The 21,027-nt window shown below is 52.9% G+C and overlaps 1 protein-coding gene across 6 annotated transcripts in view; it reads right to left on the bottom strand.

Annotated features, from left to right (window-relative positions):
* LOC116950542 (endothelin-converting enzyme 2) overlaps positions 1–21,027 on the bottom strand; it is a 45,330-nt gene that overhangs the window by 15,385 nt on the left and 8,918 nt on the right. For 3 of the 6 annotated variants that reach the window (XM_032968403.2, XM_076072843.1, XM_032968408.2), the window contains exons 2-9: positions 12,847–12,933; positions 12,485–12,632; positions 11,693–11,908; positions 8,430–8,557; positions 7,358–7,504; positions 6,754–6,819; positions 5,349–5,537; positions 1,298–1,440 (exon numbers count right to left, since the gene is read on the bottom strand). In XM_032968403.2, the coding sequence (XP_032824294.1) occupies positions 1,298–1,440; positions 5,349–5,537; positions 6,754–6,819; positions 7,358–7,504; positions 8,430–8,557; positions 11,693–11,908; positions 12,485–12,632; positions 12,847–12,933 (1,124 nt within the window). Of the gene's footprint in view, positions 1–1,297; positions 1,441–5,348; positions 5,538–6,753; positions 6,820–7,357; positions 7,505–8,429; positions 8,558–11,692; positions 11,909–12,484; positions 12,633–12,846; positions 12,934–13,160; positions 13,418–16,806; positions 16,888–16,926; positions 17,014–21,027 lie in introns of those variants that run through there. The other 3 variants (XM_032968404.2, XM_032968405.2, XM_032968406.2) reach the window with 3 other exon arrangements.

Below are 21,027 nucleotides of genomic sequence, written 5' to 3'. Positions count from 1 at the left end.
GGACTATGGTGCTTCACTATATGGTCCATATATGATATCATATATGGACCATATAGATAATATAAGACGATATAGGGCATAGTTCTGACCATCCACCCCCTCGTGTGCCCTGCCGGCCTTCATCGGTGCTCACTAACAGCACTTGCCCCAACAGTCTGTTGAGGCTATACGGGGAAACTTTGTACGTGCCGCGGTGGCGAGATGATATCTCCCTTGCCAAGTAGGCAGGAGATCGAGGGGTTCGAACCTGACCCTTACGCCTGTATATTTCTCTCCAGACTTAGAATCAACATGCATTTCAATGATTTAGCGGCCATACATTTCCACACGATAAGCCACTTCATTGGGCTATCATTTGTGGCCAGGTCACTTCTGAATAAGAGCTATATCGCTCACCTGATAAAGTCAAAATAGTCCTAATAGGGAGTGGTAGTGTAGCAGTTATCGCGCTGCGCTACGAACCCGGTGACCCGAGTTTGATTCTCGCTCACAGCCAACACCAGTGACGATCATCTGAACCGGTCCTGGGCCTTGCTTGGGTCAACTCAGCCTCAAATGAATGCCTGGGACACTGTGTAAACACCGCCACTGGCGAGATGAAGGCGGCCGGGCGTGGTGCTGGCCACCCAACACTTCGTGTACCGTATTGGCCTTCATAGGCGCTACTCGCTAACAGAAATTGGCCTAAAAGTATGTTAAGATTCTAAAAGGGGGATCTCTATCTTAGTCCGGAGGTGTGTGGGGAGCAGTGGTGTAGCGAGCGGTTAGTGCATTGTGCTACACACCCAGCGACCCGAGTTCAATTCCCGCTCATGGCCAACACCAGTGACGATGATGTCAACTGGTGCTGGGCCTTCCTACTAAGTCGACTCAGCCTCAAATGAGCACCCGGGTGCAATGTGTAAACATCGCCACTGGGGAGACAAAGGTGACCGGCGTGGTGCTGGCCACCCATCCCCTCGTGTGTCGTGCCGGCCTTCATAGGTGCTACTCGCAAACACCACTTGCCCCAGCAGCCTCTGCAGGCTATACGGAGGATCTTAGTCTTTGTGTGCATCTGCCAGTCGTCTCAGTCAATGAATTAATAAGCACCTGGGTCTGTCCGGTGAGCTCCTATCAGCGAGCCTGCGACACTTCACATGACAACCTCGAGGTACATCTAGCCTGGAACAAGCGCCATGGTGACATCACCGCCACTCAGTGGTGAACAGCGGTTGTTTATTGTTGTGTGTGTGTACGCGTGCGTGTGTCAGTGTGCAACAACCGAGCGACGCAGTGCGGTGACGGCGTGCGCTACGTTTTGTCGGCGCCGCTGAGGAGCTGGGAAACCTTGCGCAGGTAGTCGGTGGCGTACACCACCACGGGCTCCGTGCCGTTGAGCACCAGCGGGTGGAACACGGCGTTCAGGAACGGCAGCCACTCCACAGCGGGTGCCAGCTCCTGCGATAAACAACGCAGCAGGGGGGTAGAGATGGCAGCGTCGCACCTCGCACGCGTGCGTATCGGATCGTCGTTACGAGCGTTATATATTGGGCCCTGGCAACTCCCCTTCCAACCCCCGCATCCCCACCAACTCCTCTTTGAAGATGTGCCGGCCACGTTACACCGCCACCATGGTCGTGCACGGGGGGGTAAACGATCGCGAAGGCAAAACGGGATATGGGACGGTGGCGCAGCATGACGTAACGGGCATGGAAGGAATCCTCGTTTCAATTGAACAGAACTAGTTCCAGCTGCAACTGTGGAGTGGCACGGGTTAGTTGATGTTTAATTCGCACTTTCTGTTGATAGGTGGCGTTGTGTCGCCACCTTGGAAGGGTTTAGTCAGAGATCAATCGATTAAATTTTTGGTCTGCGTTTTGGGCAACTGAGAAAATGGGAGACGTCTTCTGGCGTTGCTTGGCACAAAGGGCAGCAGTTTGGCTCGATTCGATTTTGGTAATCAGCTAGCATGGAGCAGTAACCTGAACGGAGTTGAGCCAGTTTTGTCTGAGTTGCCCGGGTCAGGGATTTTTTGTCGTTCAGGCAGTGCATGGCGGCAGCGGTGTACAAGTGGTTCAAAATTGATTTGGTGGTGCTATTTTGTGGAAGAGCATTTAAAGTAGATTGCACGTTAGCAGAGCTGAAGGAAAGCAAGGTGGATTTCATTTTCCTAGCAGGTGCAGGGGCTTTGATTATCTTTGTGCGAGGATGCGTTGTCGGTGAGAAGCTTTCAGTGTTCTTGAATCGGAAGAACTTTGGTTTCTTGGTGGGCGCCATGAGGTGGCATCCTGTGGCGAGGCCAAGTGCTTGGTTTTGGGCGGTTTGGAGCTTTTGGTAACCTGCAGAGGAGAAGTTTGGGCACCAAATGGGACCGGCATAATTTATGATGGGACATCCAATGGCTTTGTAGGTTAGGAGTAGTCTCCTTTTGTTGACCCCAAGATGTGCCGGCTAAAGCTCGTAAGATTGTATTTCGTTTGTTAACTTTTGCATGGACGTTTCTGCCGTGTTGAGCAAAGCTGAACATGGTGTCAAAGGTTACACAACTAGAATTTTTGGGGTTTTTGCTTGTGGGAGGCGTTGGTTGTTTATTATGACGTTGGGATGTAAGTTGGCATGATGAGGATCAGGTGTGAAAAGGGTGACTGTTGATTTGGATGTTGAGAGTTGAAGCGATCTATTGCCTCGGAAAGTGCTTAGCCGTTTTAGATAGGAGTTGATGGAGTTTTCCATTTTGGGTATATTTTAATTAGAAGTATAAACTGTGATGTCGTTGGCATAGCTGACTACTTGTACTCCTTTTGGAGGAGTTGGTAGATCGTGGAGGTAGGCATTCAACAGCGCTGGGGATATTATGGAACCTTGTGGTACTCCTGCATGAATGTTTCGTGAGGAGGATTGAATATCACGAAAGAGAGTGCGTGATTGGCGGCCCCTTAGGTAAATTTGTAAGCCAGCAAACAAGGCCTGATGGTAGCGTAGAACCCTGGATGATGTTGATGAGCGTGAGGTGGTTAACAGTGTCGAAAGCCTTGGTCAAGGGAAGCGACGATAGTGCAGGATGGGGGCTTTTTCTCATCGAAACCGTTTGCAATTGGGGTGGTTGGGTTGAGAAGAGCTGTTGTTGTTGAGTGTGCAGGGCGAAAGCCATGTTGGTGAGATGATGGAGGTAAGTTGGTGGTGATGATTGGAAGGATGAGGGCCTCTAAAATCTTGATTGATGGGCAAAGTAGGGAAATCGCCCTGTAGGACGTTGCTTGATTTAGGTCTTTGCCGGGTTTTGGAAGTGGGATGATTGTCGATGATTTCCAGATGGCCGGAATGAGGTTGCACTGGAGTGAGGCATTAATGGTGGAGGCGAGAAACTTTATGCCAAGGGGGCCGAGGTGTTTGAGGTGGGGAATACCTATGCCATCAGGGCCAACTGCGGAATAATTTTTGGCTTTTTTAACAGCTAGTTTCACCTCTTCAAGGATAAACTGGGGGGCGTCGTTTAGGGGTAGTTCCTTGATTTGACGGATTTTTTGATGGGTGGCGGTTTGGAGTGTCCGTCTAAGTAAGGCTTTGATGGTCTTCCAAAGTTTTGATGAGTTTTGGCGGCGGTCAAAAGATTCAACAAACTCATGCCAGCGTTCTGTTTTGGCTTAATTGATTAGCTATGTGATTTCAATATTGAAGGCTGGGATTTGTGGTGATGTAGGCTTTTTAGTTCTAATAGTGTTTCGTTGGTTTATTTGCGTTGAGGCTTCTTTAGCGAGGCAGGGAAGTTGTTGCTTGTAGCAACCCGCCGGGATGGTGTGTTTGGTCGTAGTTGCGATGTTCTAAAAATCTTTTCAGAATTATGTGTTGATATGGTTGATGTTGTCGGCAAATAATGCTTCCGATCCCGAAGTAAAAAGTGGCCAGTTGGCTTTTTAAAAGTTGTAATACAAGCGGTTTTTAGGAGCTTGTGAAGGCTTGGCGGCATTAAGGGTCGGATCCAAGGGCTGTAAAGACTTGAAAGGAGGTTTCCTGACGCTATTGAGATATCTGGTGAGGATGAAGGGCCAGATGACGGAACTCTGGTTTTATTCTTTTCATTGAGTACCCCACAGGGGGAGCCGTTCAAGATGTCGGCAATGAGGTCGCCACGTGCATCTGCAAGGGAAGAGTGCCAAAGTTTGTTGTGGGCGTTGAAATCTCCAATAACAATTGAGTTGTTGTTTGGTAAAAGTCGATTTATATTGAACTGATAGTTGCGAGGGCAAGAACTGGTCGGTGGGATGTAGGCGTTGATTACAGTGAGTAGGCCTAGATGGGATTTGATACGGACACTTAAGACTTCTGTGGTGATATCAGAAGGAGGCATTGGGATTTGAATTTCTTCAAACTGATGAGGAAAGCTAGACCGCCACCAGCTGTTGGTCGGTCTCGACAGAGGAAAGTGAAATTTTGAAAGTTGGGCGGGCGAGAAGTGGATTTTTATTTTGTTTCTTGGATGGCGGCTATATTAATGGAGTTTTGTTGTAGGAAGGTGCTGAGTTCAAGAGATTTGTTGTTGATGCCGTTGATGTTAAGTTGAAGGATTTTTAGGTCGTTTTTGTTGTGGACGTTTTGTTGTGGTTGAAACGGTGGTTGCGATGGATGAGGTGGTGGTGCTAGTGTGGTTGTGCAAGGTGGAATTGTTGGAGTAGACGATGTACAATATTTGCAGAACGGGCCGGAATTTGAACTGGGGATGCGGGCTAAAGTATCACAGCGTTTGTGGTTACCAAGCTTTACAACCGTTGCATTGGATAGAATTTGCATTGACGTTCTTGCCGCAGCCGCCACAAGGCAAAAACGGGCCTGGATTCAATTCGACATCCCCAGCAATAATGAGAAGCCAGCCACAGTATGCTGGGAGGGCCTGGGCTGGCTTTCGTAGTACTTGGTCTCTCCACTTCGAACAAGCGGCAACACTGGAGAGTTCGGGTTGGTGGTCTGTACGGTCACCTGCTGCTGCTGCTGCTGCTACCGCCCCACCCATCAACAAGGCTGAACGGCGGCGCCAGAGCGGCCAGCGTCGGTGAATGGCCAGATGTCAATTTGTACCTTTTTTTAGGTACAAATACAATAACATCAACATGATGCCCAAGTTAGGCATTCTTGTTTGCTCCGAGAGCGGTGACAAACTACCGTGTGTTAACAGAGGTGGTCTCGTGTCCAGAGTCCATCCCTTCACCCCGGGCCTCCGTAATTGTTTTGCATTTGGTCCCATCTCAAAAAACCAAATCTCTCCGCCGCTCCGTCTGCAAGTAGCCGTTTTGATTCGGAATGGAGGAAGAACAGAGTTGGGAGACCCCCCCCCCCCGCCCCCTGCTCCTCCGGCGACGCGGCAGCGGCACCTGCAGCTGCGCGATGCTCATCTTGTGGTAGATGTCCTCCTCGTCGCGCCGCTCCTCCTGCGGCGTCGTCAGGTTCGCGATCTCCGTCTCCAGGTGGAGCACGCGCTCCAGGAGCGCCCGCGTCGCGTTGGGCTCCCCGCCCAGCAGCACGCACACCTCCACCATGTAGCCCAGGTACGCCGTCAGCACCTGTGATACACACACACACACACAGGGCATTATCAGACTGCTGGGGCAAGTGCTGTTAGCGAACACCCATGAAAGCTGCCGGCACGGCACACGAGGAGGATGGATGGACACCGCCACCACACCCGACCACCTTTGTCTCGCCAGTGATGATGTTTACACACCATACCAGGTATTCATTTGAACCTGGGTCAGGCAGGCCCAGGAGCGATTAAAATAATCGGCACTGGTGTTGGTCGTGAGCGATGCACAAAGACATAGGCCCTCCGTATAGCCTGTAAGAGACTGTTGGGGAAAGTGCTGTTAGCGAGCACTTTTCAAGGCTGACACGGCACACGAGGGGGTTGGTGGCCAGCAACACGCCGGCCGTCTTTGTCTTCCTCGTGGTGATATTTACACATCGCACCAGGTACGGTTCGGATAATCGCCACTGGTGTTGGCCGTGAGCAGGAATCGAACTCGTGTGACCGGGTTCGTAAGGCAGCGCGCTAACCGCTACACTACCGCGATACACACCACACACACACAGATACAAACACACACAGATACACACACACACATATACACACATAGGTACACACACACCACACACACACAGGTACACACCACACACACACACAGGTACACACCACACACACACACAGATACACACCACACACACACACAGATACACACACAGGTACACACACACCACACACACACAGGTACACACACATAGACACACACACCACACACACAGATACACACACACAGATACACACAACACACACACACAGGTACACACACACCACACACACACACACACAGATACACCACACACACCACACACACACACAGATACACCAGACACACACACAGATACACACACACCACACACACAGATACACACACACACAGATACACACACACAGATACACACACACACAGATACACACACACACACAGATACACACACACACACACAGATACACACCACACACAGAGATACACACACACAGATACACACACACACAGGTACACACACACCACACACAGACACACACACAGGTACACACACCACACACAGATACACACACAGGTACACACACACCACACACACACAACGCGCACAGGACCGGCAAACTACGGTCAAACCTGCGCTACCACGCACCCACCACACGCAGCTCAGGTCAAGGGGCGCGTGTCAAAGGTTCATCGCGAGCCAAGGGGAGCAGCACACCTTCTCGTTGGCCGTCTTGTTGAGGTAGTAATCACGAGACGGCAAGCCAAGGTTTGGTTGGTCCACCTGCATTAACCACACGTACGAGTGCGCGCAAACTTACACACACACACACAAACAAAAAGCATGCAAAAATGCACACAAAACACTCGCCAATAAATGACGTCACCACAGTGAGTATGCCAGGCTAGGTGCATGCTAAGATCAGGTGGCATCGCTCATAAGCATACACAGATACAAAGATTGCCTGCCCCCCCCCCCCCCAGTATAGCTTTAAAAGACTGTTGGAGCAAGTGTTGTTAGCAAGCACCTATGAAGGCCGGCACAGCACACGAGGGGGTGGGTGGCCACCACCACGCCCGGCTGCCTTTGTCTCCCCAGTGGCGATGTTTATCGGGTACTCATTTTAGGCCGAGTCGACCTAGGGGAGGCCCAGGACCGATTCAGATTATCTTCACTAATGTTGGCCGTTGAGCGGGAATGGAACTCGGTCGCCATGTTCGGAGCGCAGTGCTCTGACACACGCACACACACGCACACATACGTGCACACACAGACCAAACCACATCAGCAGCCAGCTGTGAGCCAGGACGTGCGCACGTGCCTGGATGACATTGGAGTTGGAGTTCTTGGAGTCGGGCCCCACGTAGACGGAGAAGAAGGGCGTGGCGCGCACCATCGCCGACACCAACTGGAGCACATCCTGGAAGGAATCCTTGTCCCAAGCGCCGGTCACGTTCCAGCCGCCAACCTGCTCGCGGACGAGACCACACGCACACACGGACGCGTGCACGCACGCACACACGGACGGACGCATGCACGTCAGCCCTAGTGCTGACGGGCAGGCCATCGTCAATGCCGCAGGCCGAGTCTCCTTGGGAAGCAGAACCGAGCAATATTGGCCGAGGTCGTTTGCAACGCCGGTAACCGACGCCAAAGGCTCTTTTCTGACGAAGAGCGAGCGGATTCTGGCCTCGGCTGGCGCGGAGGGGGGGGGGGGGGTTTGTCGAAGTCGGGATCATTTGAACGTCGCCTCCCGCGACCTTGACGTTTAAAGCCACCGCGACGTAAATTATCGTAATCCTAGAAGAGCCTCCCTGCTCCTGCTTTCTCCTCTCCCCACCCCCACACCTAATCTCTGGGATCAAAACCCCACCATCCTTGTCCGATCGCTCTGCTTTGCAGACTTTTAAGTTATAAATGCGTGTTACTGGAAATAGATGTGTTCTTAAAACCTATTTATATACGCTTCTGCTTGTTAAACTTTTAGTTCACTCAGTAAATGGATTCTTAAAATGTATTTATAATATAATTGTGTTTCTGCTGAGTGTCTGTTGCTGCTCTGTCCTGTACGGCGCTTTGAGATCCTTGGTGATAAGCGCTGTAAAAATTGAATTATTATTATCAGCCTTGTATTTTGTACAGCTGTTTTTGGATATTTGTGTGTGTGTGTGTGTAACGGAGCGGTAGTGTGACGGTCAGCAAGCTGCGCTATGAACATTGCTACGGGGGAGACAAAAGCCTCCGGCCATGGTGGGTGCCCACCCAACCCCTTGGTGCGCCGTGTCGGCCTTCACAGGCGCTGCTCGCTAACAGCACTTGCCCCCAAAAGGTCTGTTAAGGCTACACAGGGTGGCGGGGGGAATCTTTATAATGGGGAGAGAGAGAGAGGTCACCTTGTCGATGAGGTCGACGAGGGGCTGGGCGCCCAGCTCCTCGATGTGGGCCTCGTTCATGCAGGACTGGTAGTAGCGGTGAGCCTTCCGCTCCGCCTCGCTCGAGCTCACGTTTGCCGTGCTGTTCTCTTCACGACGACGATGCCGCCGCCGACACGCGGGGGGGGGGGGGGGGGGGCGCAGAGGCAACGGGGCAAAAGATGAACGGGGAAAACCGCGTGCGTGCACGATGCTGGATTTCTGTTGACAGTTTCTGTGAGTTTGTATGTGGCGTACAGGTAGTCCTCTACTTACGATGGAGATGTGTTATGACGACCCCATCATAAGTCAAAAATATCGTAAGTCGAAGATGGTTGAGCCTACCCAGGAGTCTTAAAGAATGGTGATAATTTAGCAAAACAGAGCAATTTACAGTACCGTACTGTATAAACTATATACTGTATCTATTTATTAATTACAATACCGTATTGCATTGTAAAATGTAAAGTAAAAAAAGGTAAATTCGTAGCCTACCTATATGAACTGCAATTTAATAGAAAGTTTTTTCAGAAAAACTTTTAACATGCATTGAACGTATCGTGTCGTGGTAACACTAAAATGAAATCGCTAAAGCTACGTATCATACATGCATTGAACGTATCGAAACGTATCATACTGTACTGTACTCACCAAGATTCTGTCCGTCGTCTGCATACTTGAACGATGTTAGGTTGTTGATGGCAATTTTGTCATATCGCTATCGTAAGATCGAAATATCGTTAAGTCGGACCATCGTAACTCGGGGACTACCTGTATTTTTTACTTCTTTCGCTCCGTACATAGGAGGTAAAACATACATAATACTTCAAAAGTATCATGTATGTTCAGGAGCTAGATGCCAATATTGAGGTCTAATGGCCACGACGAGAGGGCTTCAGGAGAGCGTTCGTGGAGTTTTGCTCTTTTTCTTCCTCCTTACTACGTAGTTCATAGTTTGGGATGTACGGCCAGAGTCGGGCACTACCGTGGCTTGTCCTTAATGTACCTCTATGTATCTCTATAGCTCTCTATGTATGTCTATGGGTTTACTATATGACCCATAGTTTGGGTTGCATGGCCACAATCGCACTACTGTAGCTTGACTTTAATAACAAGTTTTTAACTGGCAGTACGGAAGCTGATGGGTAGCTACCATGACTAAATTGGTTTTGGATAATTACAAAACGATATTTTTTTATCGGGATTGTGTCTCAAGGCTTCGGGAAACCCTTTGATCAATCTGGCCAGTTAGTGCCAAACAGCAATAACACATTATACGAGAGATTCGATCATCTTTACATGAGTTATAGTGCCTCCCCGTCGTGGACAGATGGACGGACAGAGCTAATGCATAAACACTTTCAACCTCGGTTGGAAAGAGTCCACTAACGAGGAAAGACCGCGCTAATGGAAAAAAGCAATTATCGATCAGAAACATCACCCTCTAATGCAAAGCCACCACTTCGAAACGGCCAGAAAAATGATATTTACCCGTCACTGCAAGCATCCTAGCTGCACTAATCACATACTGGAGGAGAATATGTTTGGCCTGGCAAAAACCGCGAATCTAAGGCAAGCCCCGCACTCACTCAGTTCTGTCACTGCAAGAGACTCTTGCAGTGACAGAAGTGACAGAGCCTTGTGTGAGCGTGAGTGTTGGGTCGCCCACGAGATGTTTTTTGAAAGTCTTCTTCGACCCCCAGTAAGAGGTTCCCCAACGTCGCTCTCATGAATAGCTGCCGACGGGGTGGCGATGTGGTGCAATAGAAGCGGACTGTGACGGTATCACTCATCTTGCAGATATTAGTTAGCCAGTTAAAAAAAGTGGGGCACGTCACATGATTACTCGATGGATAGCAACTGGCAATGAATCCACACAGAGATTAACCCGCAAATAATGATTAACTCGGTATTTTTGTTGTTTCCTTATTATATGCTTCTGCCCGTTTTTACACTAAACTTTATTCAATGAATTACGTAAAAATCGCACATCAATGTCGTTATTTTGTAAGATCTGTAAACCGCAGAATTTTATTTAAGATCAAAAACGGACATTTTCAAGATGGCTGCCCGATCGACTTTGAGCCGGCCGACGGATTGACTGAGCGGAATCGATACAATTGGCCTGGATTCACGATCCGCAATGACCATATATGGGAAAAGACACGCCCCCATTCGGCCAATGCCACGCCTACTTTCTTCCATATATGGTCAAATGTCTGATCGTTGATTTCGTTGCGTGTACGATTTTATCGTATTACAGCGCACGATTACATCGTATTACAGCGCACGATTACAAGAGGTGGAAGTAAGGACTCAATCGGAGAGCACAACCTCAAAGTAAAACGTCCCATGAGGGTTAAAGCAGAAAATCAACACACTCGTCAGGAGAAGCGGTGGTGCAGTTGTAAGCGCACTGCACTCTGAACTCGGGTTCTAAATTAAAATAATTAAAACTAAAACTATACTCTTTGGTTCTTTAGGTGAAGTCACGTAGGTAGAAAAATAAAACAAAAAATAATATATCACGTTTCGATCGCAACACAAGCGGTCGTCCTCAGGTGGGAAAAAAAAATCCAGCAAGTTCCACTGCTGGAATTTTTCTTGGATTTTTCTTTTCCACCTGAGGACGACCGCTTGTGTTGCGATCGAAACGTCGTGATATATTATTTTTTGTTTTATTTTTCTACCTACGTGACTTTGACGAAAGAACCAAAGAGTATGGATTCCTGCAGTCACGAAAGCTTCAAATCAAGATTAAAAGAAACTAATTATTTTACCACACTAAGCTGAATAGCTGTATAGCTCTTGTGCAGAAGCGACCTGGTCAGAAATGATAGCTCAACGAAGTGGCTTATCACGTGGACATTTTAAAGCAGCCAAATAGTCCAAATGCATGTTTATTATAGATGTGGAGTGAATAACCGGTGGACCAGCAGAAAAATCCACGTGACCACGCAGGGAGAGAGACACTGCAAACTACAAATATAAAGCAGGCATCAGAGTCGGGATCGAACCCACGACCTCCTGCACATCAGGCGAGGGAGTTGACATCAATCCACGACCGCGGCTAACGTCGGTGGCGAGCGACGTCCGAACCGGTCGCGGGGGGGCCACCCCTTCGTATCACCAATCACGCCACGCCGCCATGCAGGCGCGGCGGCGGCGGCGGCGGCGGCAAGAACGCCGCGCGCGAGCGAGCACGCGCGCACGCGCGTACCCCGAACGTCGTTAGCGTCACTCACCGAGCAGTCCGCGCATCACCCCCTGGTTCTGCTCCCACAGGTTGTTGAAGGTGTTCCAGCGCGAGCGGCCCTCCGGCAGGGGGTTCCTGCGAGCCCACCCGCCGCACGCGTACGTGAAGAAGTCCTGGCACGGGCTCACGGAACGGTCCATGGAGGCGAGGATGCGCGCCGCCACCCCCACGCACGACTCGGACAGGCACACTGAACGCGACGGGTCTGGGGGGGGGGGGGGCAGTGGAGGGGGGGTGCGGAGATGGGGGGGGGGAAGGCGGTGGTTGCCTGGTGTTACATCAGGCATGGTTGATTGCTTGGTCGCACGTGGCGCCTGTGTGTATGTATGTTGAACTTCTTTCGCACCGTATGTAGCCAAACGTGCTAATTGGTGGTGCGGGGAAGGGTGACTGCCCCGCTCGAGGATTAAGGATTTGCATGTAGAGGGCACTTGCAAATTACCTGACGGAGTAAAAATCACAAACCAAAACTGCTACGCCCGTGTGAAGCTGCTGCAGAATTTGTTGGCGAAGCGTAGCGCCTTCGTGACTGCCTTGTGCTTTAACAATGGCGCAAATACCAAATGTGGAAATGGAATGATTTCATAACGATTTGACGGTTACGTTGCTGGTGATGGGATGGAGATGACAGCACCACCTACCCTAGCTGATGATGTGATGGTGGTGATGACACCACCTACCATTGCTGGTGATGGTGGTGTGATGGCAATGACGACACCATTAGCCGTTGCTGGTGATAGGGACGTGATGGTGATGTGATGGTGGTGACGGCATCACCTACCGTTGCTGGTGATGGTGATGAAGATGAGACAGGACGCAAGGGCGACAGCCATGACGGGCGTGAGCGTGAGCAGCAGCAGCTCCAGACGAGTTCGTCTCCTCAGCAGGCCGGGAGCCCATCCTGTCAGGCGGCTGTACCCAAAGCGCACCTACTCTCACCCACAGCACACAGGCAGCGTGACCAGTGTGTCACCAAACAGCACAACAGACGGTGAGACCAGCGTCTCTCAAGTGCCAGTCTGACCGGTGTCTCCGTGTGACCGATGTTCTCCCAGTGACCTTTGTCTCCGTGTGACCGATGTTCTCCCGTGACCTGTGTCTCCGTGTGACCGGTGTCTCTAGGTGGTTGGGGTGAGTGCTGACCTGTGGAGGGTGGTCGGCCACACCTTCCTCTATCACCACGTCGGTCCCCTCCTCATCGTCGAAGCTTGTGCGCTTGTAATTTGACATCTGCAGACACGGCAGCCGAAGTCGGGTGGGGCGAGAGGGAATTGTTGTTTAAGAAAGCGCAACGTTTGACAAAAACCGCACGGCTGATGGGCAAATGGCAATGCCCAAATCAGCCGGAATGCGCCCGATAATCTATCCGAGTATCGGAAGCTGAGCGGGGTTGAGGCTGGATAAGCGCTCGGTTGGTCGACCACGATGTGTAACAAAACAAGACGTGCAGCATTAACCAGGGAGGCCCGTTGAGCTCGAACCACGAGCGCCTGCAACGAGTTGCGAACGCGCTGCCGCTCGGCGATGTCCCCTCGCTCGCTCTCACGAATCCAGGGACGCAAAAACGTCCTGCGCCGCCGTGTCTGGACCTTGAGATGGTGACCGTGAGACGTGACGTAGAGGGGGGTGGTGATGTTGATGATGAACGTGAGGCGTCATCAGCACAGCGGAGGCCACACAAGAGATAAAGCAGTGGCGGCGTGCTGAGACATGGGGAGCAGGGTGATAAGAGGGGTGGTGAAGGCCGGGGGGGAAGTGGGGGTGGGGGGTGAAGAGGAAGTTACAGATCGGAGAGGGAGGAACTGGGAGAGATGGAGACAGGGAAGTTGAGAGACTGGAGGTGACGCGAGACAAGAGAGCGGTGGAGAGGCCGGCGAGGTGTAAGAAAGGAGAGAGGATCTTTGAGTGGAGGGGAGCTGGGGACGGGGATTCTGGGGGCGCAAGGGATGTGCGGTGCCGAGGGGAGCGGGGATGGGTAAGGGTGTGATGAGTGTGATGGGAGGTAGGGGTGATAGGGGTAGGTAGTGTTATGGGTAGGGGTGTGATAGGGGTAGGGGGTGTGATGGGTAAAAGTGTGATAGGAGTAGGTGGTGTGATGGGTAGGAGTGTGATAGGAGTAGGTGGTGTGATGGGTAGGGGTGTGATAGGGGTAGGGGGTGTGATGGGTAAAAGTGTGATAGGAGTAGGTGGTGTGATGGGTAGGAGTGTGATAGGAGTAGGTGGTGTGATGGGTAGGGGTGTGATAGGGGTAGGTGGTGTGATGGGTACGGGTGTGATAGGGGTAGGTGATGTGATGGGTAGGGGTGTGATAGGGGTAGGTGGTGTGATAGATAAGGGTGTGATAGGGGTAGGTGGTGTTATGGGTAGGGGTGTGATAGGGGTAGGTGGTGTGATGGGTAGGGGTGTGATAGGGGTAGGTGGTGTGATGGGTAGGGGTGTGATAGGGGTAGGTGGTGTGATGGGTAGGGGTGTGATAGGGGTAGGTGGTGTGATAGGGGTAGGTGGTGTGATGGATAGGGGTATGATAGGGGTAGGTGGTGTGATGGGTAGGGGTGTGATAGGGGTAGGTGGTGTGATGGGTAGGGGTGTGATAGGGGTAGGTGGTGTGATAGGGGTAGGTGGTGTGATGGGAAGGGGTGTGATAGCGGTAGGGGTGTGATGGGTAAGGGTGTGATAGGGGTAGGTGGTGTGATGGGTAGGGGTATGATAGGGGTAGGTGGGGTGATGGGTAGGGGTGTGATAGCGGTAGGGGTGTGATGGGTAAGGGTGTGATAGGGGTAGGTGGTGTGATGGGTAGGGGTATGATAGGGGTAGGTGGTGTGATGGGTAGGGGTGTGATGGGGTAGGGGTATGATAGGGGTAGGTGGTGTGATGGGTAGGGGTGTGATGGGGTAGGGGTGTGATAGGGGTAGGTGGTGTGATGGGTAGGGATGTGATAGGGGTAGGGGTGTGATGGGTAGGGGTATGATAGGGGTAGGTGGTGTGATGGGTAGGGGTGTGATGGGGTAGGTGGTGTGATGGGTAGGGATGTGATAGGGGTAGGGGTGTGATGGGTAGGAGTATGATAGGGGTAGGTGGTGTAATGGGTAAGGGTGTGATGGGTAGGGGTGTGATAGGGGTAGGTGGTGTGATGGGTAGGGGTGTGATAGGGGTAGGTGGTGTGATGGGTAGGGTAGTGATAGGGGTAGGTGGTGTGATGGGTAGGGGTGTGATAGGGGTAGGTGGTGTGATGGGTAGGGGTGTGATGGATAGGGGTGTGATAGGGGTAGGTGGTGTGATGGGTAAGGGTGTGATGGGTAGGGGAGTGATGGGTAGGGGTATGATAGGGGTAGGTGGTGCGATGGATAGGGGTGTGATGGGTAGGGGTATGATAGGGGTAGGTGGTGCGATGGATAGGGGTGTGATGGGTAGGGGTATGATAGGGGTAGGTGGTGTGATGGGTAGGGGTGTGATAGGGGTAGGAGGTGTGATGGGTAGGGGTGTGATAGGGGTAGGTGGTGTGATAGGGGTAGGTGGTGTGATGGATAGGGGTATGATAGGGGTAGGTGGTGTGATGGGTAGGGGTGTGATAGGGGTAGGTGGTGTGATGGGTAGGGGTGTGATAGGGGTAGGTGGTGTGATAGGGGTAGGTGGTGTGATGGGAAGGGGTGTGATAGCGGTAGGGGTGTGATGGGTAAGGGTGTGATAGGGGTAGGTGGTGTGATGGGTAGGGGTATGATAGGGGTAGGTGGGGTGATGGGTAGGGGTGTGATAGCGGTAGGGGTGTGATGGGTAAGGGTGTGATAGGGGTAGGTGGTGTGATGGGTAGGGGTATGATAGGGGTAGGTGGTGTGATGGGTAGGGGTGTGATGGGGTAGGGGTATGATAGGGGTAGGTGGTGTGATGGGTAGGGGTGTGATGGGGTAGGGGTGTGATAGGGGTAGGTGGTGTGATGGGTAGGGATGTGATAGGGGTAGGGGTGTGATGGGTAGGGGTATGATAGGGGTAGGTGGTGTGATGGGTAGGGGTGTGATGGGTAGGGATGTGATAGGGGTAGGGGTGTGATGGGTAGGAGTATGATAGGGGTAGGTGGTGTAATGGGTAAGGGTGTGATGGGTAGGGGTGTGATAGGGGTAGGTGGTGTGATGGGTAGGGGTGTGATAGGGGTAGGTGGTGTGATGGGTAGGGTAGTGATAGGGGTAGGTGGTGTGATGGGTAGGGGTGTGATAGGGGTAGGTGGTGTGATGGGTAGGGGTGTGATGGATAGGGGTGTGATAGGGGTAGGTGGTGTGATGGGTAAGGGTGTGATGGGTAGGGGAGTGATGGGTAGGGGTATGATAGGGGTAGGTGGTGCGATGGATAGGGGTGTGATGGGTAGGGGTATGATAGGGGTAGGTGGTGCGATGGATAGGGGTGTGATGGGTAGGGGTATGATAGGGGTAGGTGGTGTGATGGGTAGGGGTGTGATGGGGTAGGTGGTGTGATGGGTAGGGATGTGATAGGGGTAGGGGTGTGATGGGTAGGAGTATGATAGGGGTAGGTGGTGTAATGGGTAAGGGTGTGATGGGTAGGGGTGTGATAGGGGTAGGTGGTGTGATGGGTAGGGGTGTGATAGGGGTAGGTGGTGTGATGGGTAGGGTAGTGATAGGGGTAGGTGGTGTGATGGGTAGGGGTGTGATAGGGGTAGGTGGTGTGATGGGTAGGGGTGTGATGGATAGGGGTGTGATAGGGGTAGGTGGTGTGATGGGTAAGGGTGTGATGGGTAGGGGTGTGATGGGTAGGGGTGTGATGGGTAGGGGTGTGATGGGTAGGGGTATGATAGGGGTAGGTGGTGTGATGGGTAGGGGTATGATAGGGGTAGGTGGTGTGGTGTGATGGGTCGGGGTGTGAGAGCGCGTGGAGACCGGGGGGAGGCTGCGACGTGAGAGGGAGGAGTGCCACGAGCGCTGGGAATGAGGAGCTGGGGGTGGAAGAAGAGTGGGATGAGTGGGATGCCGGGTGGGGGGGGTCGCTGGCAGGGGGCGATGGGCGCGTGGAGGGAGAGCGGCCGTGGAAGGTGGCGGGGAAGGGGTCGCGGCGGTGGGAGAGTCGCTCGTGGCTCAACAGTGGCAGCTGAGGCGGTACCGCGCGACGTCGGCAGATTTCACCAGCAGCAAAGAACAACAACAATCACAACAACAACAACCACGATCCCAGCACGGGGTCACGGCGCTGGGTCAGGGGGTCAGGGGTCGCGGTCCGCACCTCAGCGCGCGGCGATCAGCAGCAACACCAACAACACGTGACCCGGAAACAGCGGGCGGGACCCGGAAGCACTTCCACTCCCCTCATGCACCACCCCTCCATCACCACCCCCCCCCTCACTCACCATCTCTCCCTTACCCCTCACTCTCTCACTACCCCTTCCTCACCCCTCCCATCATTCACCACCCCTTCCTCACCCCTCCTCACTCATCACCCCTCCCTCACCACCCCTTCCTCACCCGTCCCTTACCCCTCACCACCCCTTCCTCACCCCTTACCCCTCACCACCCCTTCCTCACCCCTCCCCTCACTCACCACCCTTCCCTCACCCCTCACTCACCACCCCTTCCTCACTCACCACCCCTTCCTCAGCCCTCCCCTCACTCAACACCCCTCACTCACCACCCCTCCCTCACCCCTCACTCACAAACCCTCCCTCACCCCTCCCCTCACTCACCACCCCTCCCTCACCCCTCACTCACCACCCCTCCCTCAGCCCTCCCCTCACTCACCTCTCCCCATTTCACCACCACTATCTCACCATTCCCCTCACTCACCACACTCACCTCCCCTCACCTTTCTCCCACTGCCTCCCCTCCGGTTCCCTCACCCATCCAGGCAGCCCACCCCCCCACCACCCCGTCCACTATTGCCCGACGCCACGCGCGCCCCCCCTTAGCCAGGGCGCGGGGTTGAGTAACGCGTGTCTCAACGGTCGCGAGATGCGGGCAACTGAAGGATCACATCCGAGGCATTAGCATCTCGTGTCAAACACAGGCGCAGCCAGAACCCGGCTCTTAATTCAATGAGCAGCGGTGTCCAGCAGATGCAATTAGAACAACGAGAGTGAGGGAGTGTGATGGGTGTAGGGCTGTGATAGGGGGGGGCAAGGGTGCAATGCGAGAAGAAGGGGGTGTGATGGGTATTGTTGGCGCTGGGAGTTTGGGTGTGATGAGTGTGATAGGGTTGGGGGTGTGATGGGAATTGTTGGTGCTGGGAGTTTGGGTGTGATGAGTGTGATAGGGTTGGGGGTGTGATAGGGTTGGGGGTGTGATGGGAATTGTTGGTGCTGGGAGTTTGGGTGTGATGAGTGTGATAGGGTTGGGGGTGTGATGGATATTGTTGGCGCTGGGAGTTTGGGTGTGATGAGTGTGATAGGGTTGGGGGTGTGATGGGTATTGTTGGTGCTGGGAGTTTGGGTGTGATGAGTGTGATAGGGTTGGGGGTGTGATAGGGTTGGGGGTGTGATGGGTATTGTTGGTGCTGGGAGTTTGGGTGTGATGAGTGTGATAGGGTTGGGGTGTGATAGGGTTGGGGGTGTAATGGGTAAGGGTGAGATGAGTGTGATAGGGGTCGGGGTGTGATAGGGTTGGGGGTGTGATGGGTATTGTTGGTGCTGGGAGTTTGGGTGAGATGAGTGTGATAGGGTTGGGGGTGTGATAGGGTTGGGGGTGTGATGGGTATTGTTGGTGCTGGGAGTTTGGGTGTGATGAGTGTGATAGGGTTGGGGGTGTGATAGGGTTGGGGGTGTGATGGGTATTGTTGGTGCTGGGAGTTTGGGTGTGATGAGTGTGATAGGGTTGGGGGTGTGATAGGGTTGGGGGTGTGATGGGAATTGTTGGTGCTGGGAGTTTCGGTGTGATGAGTGTGATAGGGTTGGGGGTGTGATGGGTATTGTTGGTGCTGGGAGTTTGGGTGTGTTGAGTGTGATAGGGTTGGGGGTGTGATAGGGTTGGGGGTGTGATGGGTATTGTTGGTGCTGGGAGTTTGGGTGTGATGAGTGTGATAGGGTTGGGGGTGTGATGGGTAAGGGTGTGATGAGTGTGATAGGGGTCGGGGTGTGATAGGGTTGGGGGTGTGGTGGGTAAGGGTGAGATGAGTGTGATAGGGGTCGGGGTGTGATAGGGTTGGGGGTGTGATGGGTATTGTTGGTGCTGGGAGTTTGGGTGTGATGAGTGTGATAGGGTTGGGGGTGTGATAGGGTTGGGGGTGTGATGGGTATTGTTGGTGCTGGGAGTTTGGGTGTGATGAGTGTGATAGGGTTGGGGGTGTGATAGGGTTGGGGGTGTGATGGGTATTGTTGGTGCTGGGAGTTTGGGTGTGATGAGTGTGATAGGGTTGGGGTGTGATAGGGTTGGGGGTGTGATGGGTATTGTTGGTGCTGGGAGTTTGGGTGTGATGAGTGTGATAGGGTTGGGGGTGTGATGGGAATTGTTGGTGCTGGGAGTTTGGGTGTGATGAGTGTGATAGGGTTGGGGGTGTGATGGGTATTGTTGGTGCTGGGAGTTTGGGTGTGATGAGTGTGATAGGGTTGGGGGTGTGATGGGAATTGTTGGTTCTGGGAGTTTGGGTGTGATGAGTGTGATAGGGTTGGGGGTGTGATGGGTATTGTTGGTGCTGGGAGTTTGGGTGTGATGAGTGTGATAGGGTTGGGGGTGTGATGGGTATTGTTGGTGCTGGGAGTTTGGGTGTGATGAGTGTGATAGGGTTGGGGGTGTGATGGGTAAGGGTGTGATGAGTGTGATGGGAGGTAGGGGTAGGGGTGTGATAGGGTTGGGGGTGTGATGGGTATTGTTGGTGCTGGGAGTTTGGGTGTGATGAGTGTGATAGGGTTGGGGGTGTGATGGGTATTGTTGGTGCTGGGAGTTTGGGTGTGATGAGTGTGATAGGGTTGGGGGTGTGATGGGTAAGGGTGTGATGAGTGTGATAGGGGTCGGGGTGTGATAGGGTTGGGGGTGTGATGGGTATTGTTGGTGCTGGGAGTTTGGGTGTGATGAGTGTGATAGGGTTGGGGGTGTGATGGGTAAGGGTGTGATGAGTGTAATAGGGGTCGGGGTGTGATAGGGTTGGGGGTGTGATGGGTATTGTTGGTGCTGGGAGTTTGGGTGTAATGAGTGTGATAGGGTTGGGGGTGTGATAGGGTTGGGGGTGTGATGGGTATTGTTGGTGCTGGGAGTTTGGGTGTGATAGGGGTCGGGGTGTGATAGGGTTGGGGGTGTGATGGGTAGGGGTGTGATGAGTGTGATGGGAGGTAGGGGTTGGGGTGTGATGGGTAAGGGTGTGATGAGTGTGATAGGGTAGGGGTGTGATAGGGTTGGGGGTGTGATGGGTATTGTTGGTGCTGGGAGTTTGGGTGTGATGAGTGTGATAGGGTTGGGGGTGTGATGGGTATTGTTGGCGCTGGGAGTTTGGGTGTGATGAGTGTGATAGGGTTGGGGGTGTGATGGGAATTGTTGGTGCTGGGAGTTTGGGTGTGATGAGTGTGATAGGGTTGGGGGTGTGATAGGGTTGGGGGTGTGATGGGAATTGTTGGTGCTGGGAGTTTGGGTGTGATGAGTGTGATAGGGTTGGGGGTGTGATGGATATTGTTGGCGCTGGGAGTTTGGGTGTGATGAGTGTGATAGGGTTGGGGGTGTGATGGGTATTGTTGGTGCTGGGAGTTTGGGTGTGATGAGTGTGATAGGGTTGGGGGTGTGATAGGGTTGGGGGTGTGATGGGTATTGTTGGTGCTGGGAGTTTGGGTGTGATGAGTGTGATAGGGTTGGGGTGTGATAGGGTTGGGGGTGTAATGGGTAAGGGTGAGATGAGTGTGATAGGGGTCGGGGTGTGATAGGGTTGGGGGTGTGATGGGTATTGTTGGTGCTGGGAGTTTGGGTGAGATGAGTGTGATAGGGTTGGGGGTGTGATAGGGTTGGGGGTGTGATGGGTATTGTTGGTGCTGGGAGTTTGGGTGTGATGAGTGTGATAGGGTTGGGGGTGTGATAGGGTTGGGGGTGTGATGGGTATTGTTGGTGCTGGGAGTTTGGGTGTGATGAGTGTGATAGGGTTGGGGGTGTGATAGGGTTGGGGGTGTGATGGGAATTGTTGGTGCTGGGAGTTTCGGTGTGATGAGTGTGATAGGGTTGGGGGTGTGATGGGTATTGTTGGTGCTGGGAGTTTGGGTGTGTTGAGTGTGATAGGGTTGGGGGTGTGATAGGGTTGGGGGTGTGATGGGTATTGTTGGTGCTGGGAGTTTGGGTGTGATGAGTGTGATAGGGTTGGGGGTGTGATGGGTAAGGGTGTGATGAGTGTGATAGGGGTCGGGGTGTGATAGGGTTGGGG

The sequence above is a fragment of the Petromyzon marinus genome, chromosome 39 (assembly GCF_048934315.1).
Source record: "Petromyzon marinus isolate PM22_M1 ecotype Great Lakes invasive population chromosome 39, UKy_Petmar_22M1.pri1.0, whole genome shotgun sequence".
NCBI lineage: Eukaryota > Metazoa > Chordata > Hyperoartia > Petromyzontiformes > Petromyzontidae > Petromyzon > Petromyzon marinus.
This window is presented reverse-complemented; position numbering and strand designations above follow the sequence as displayed.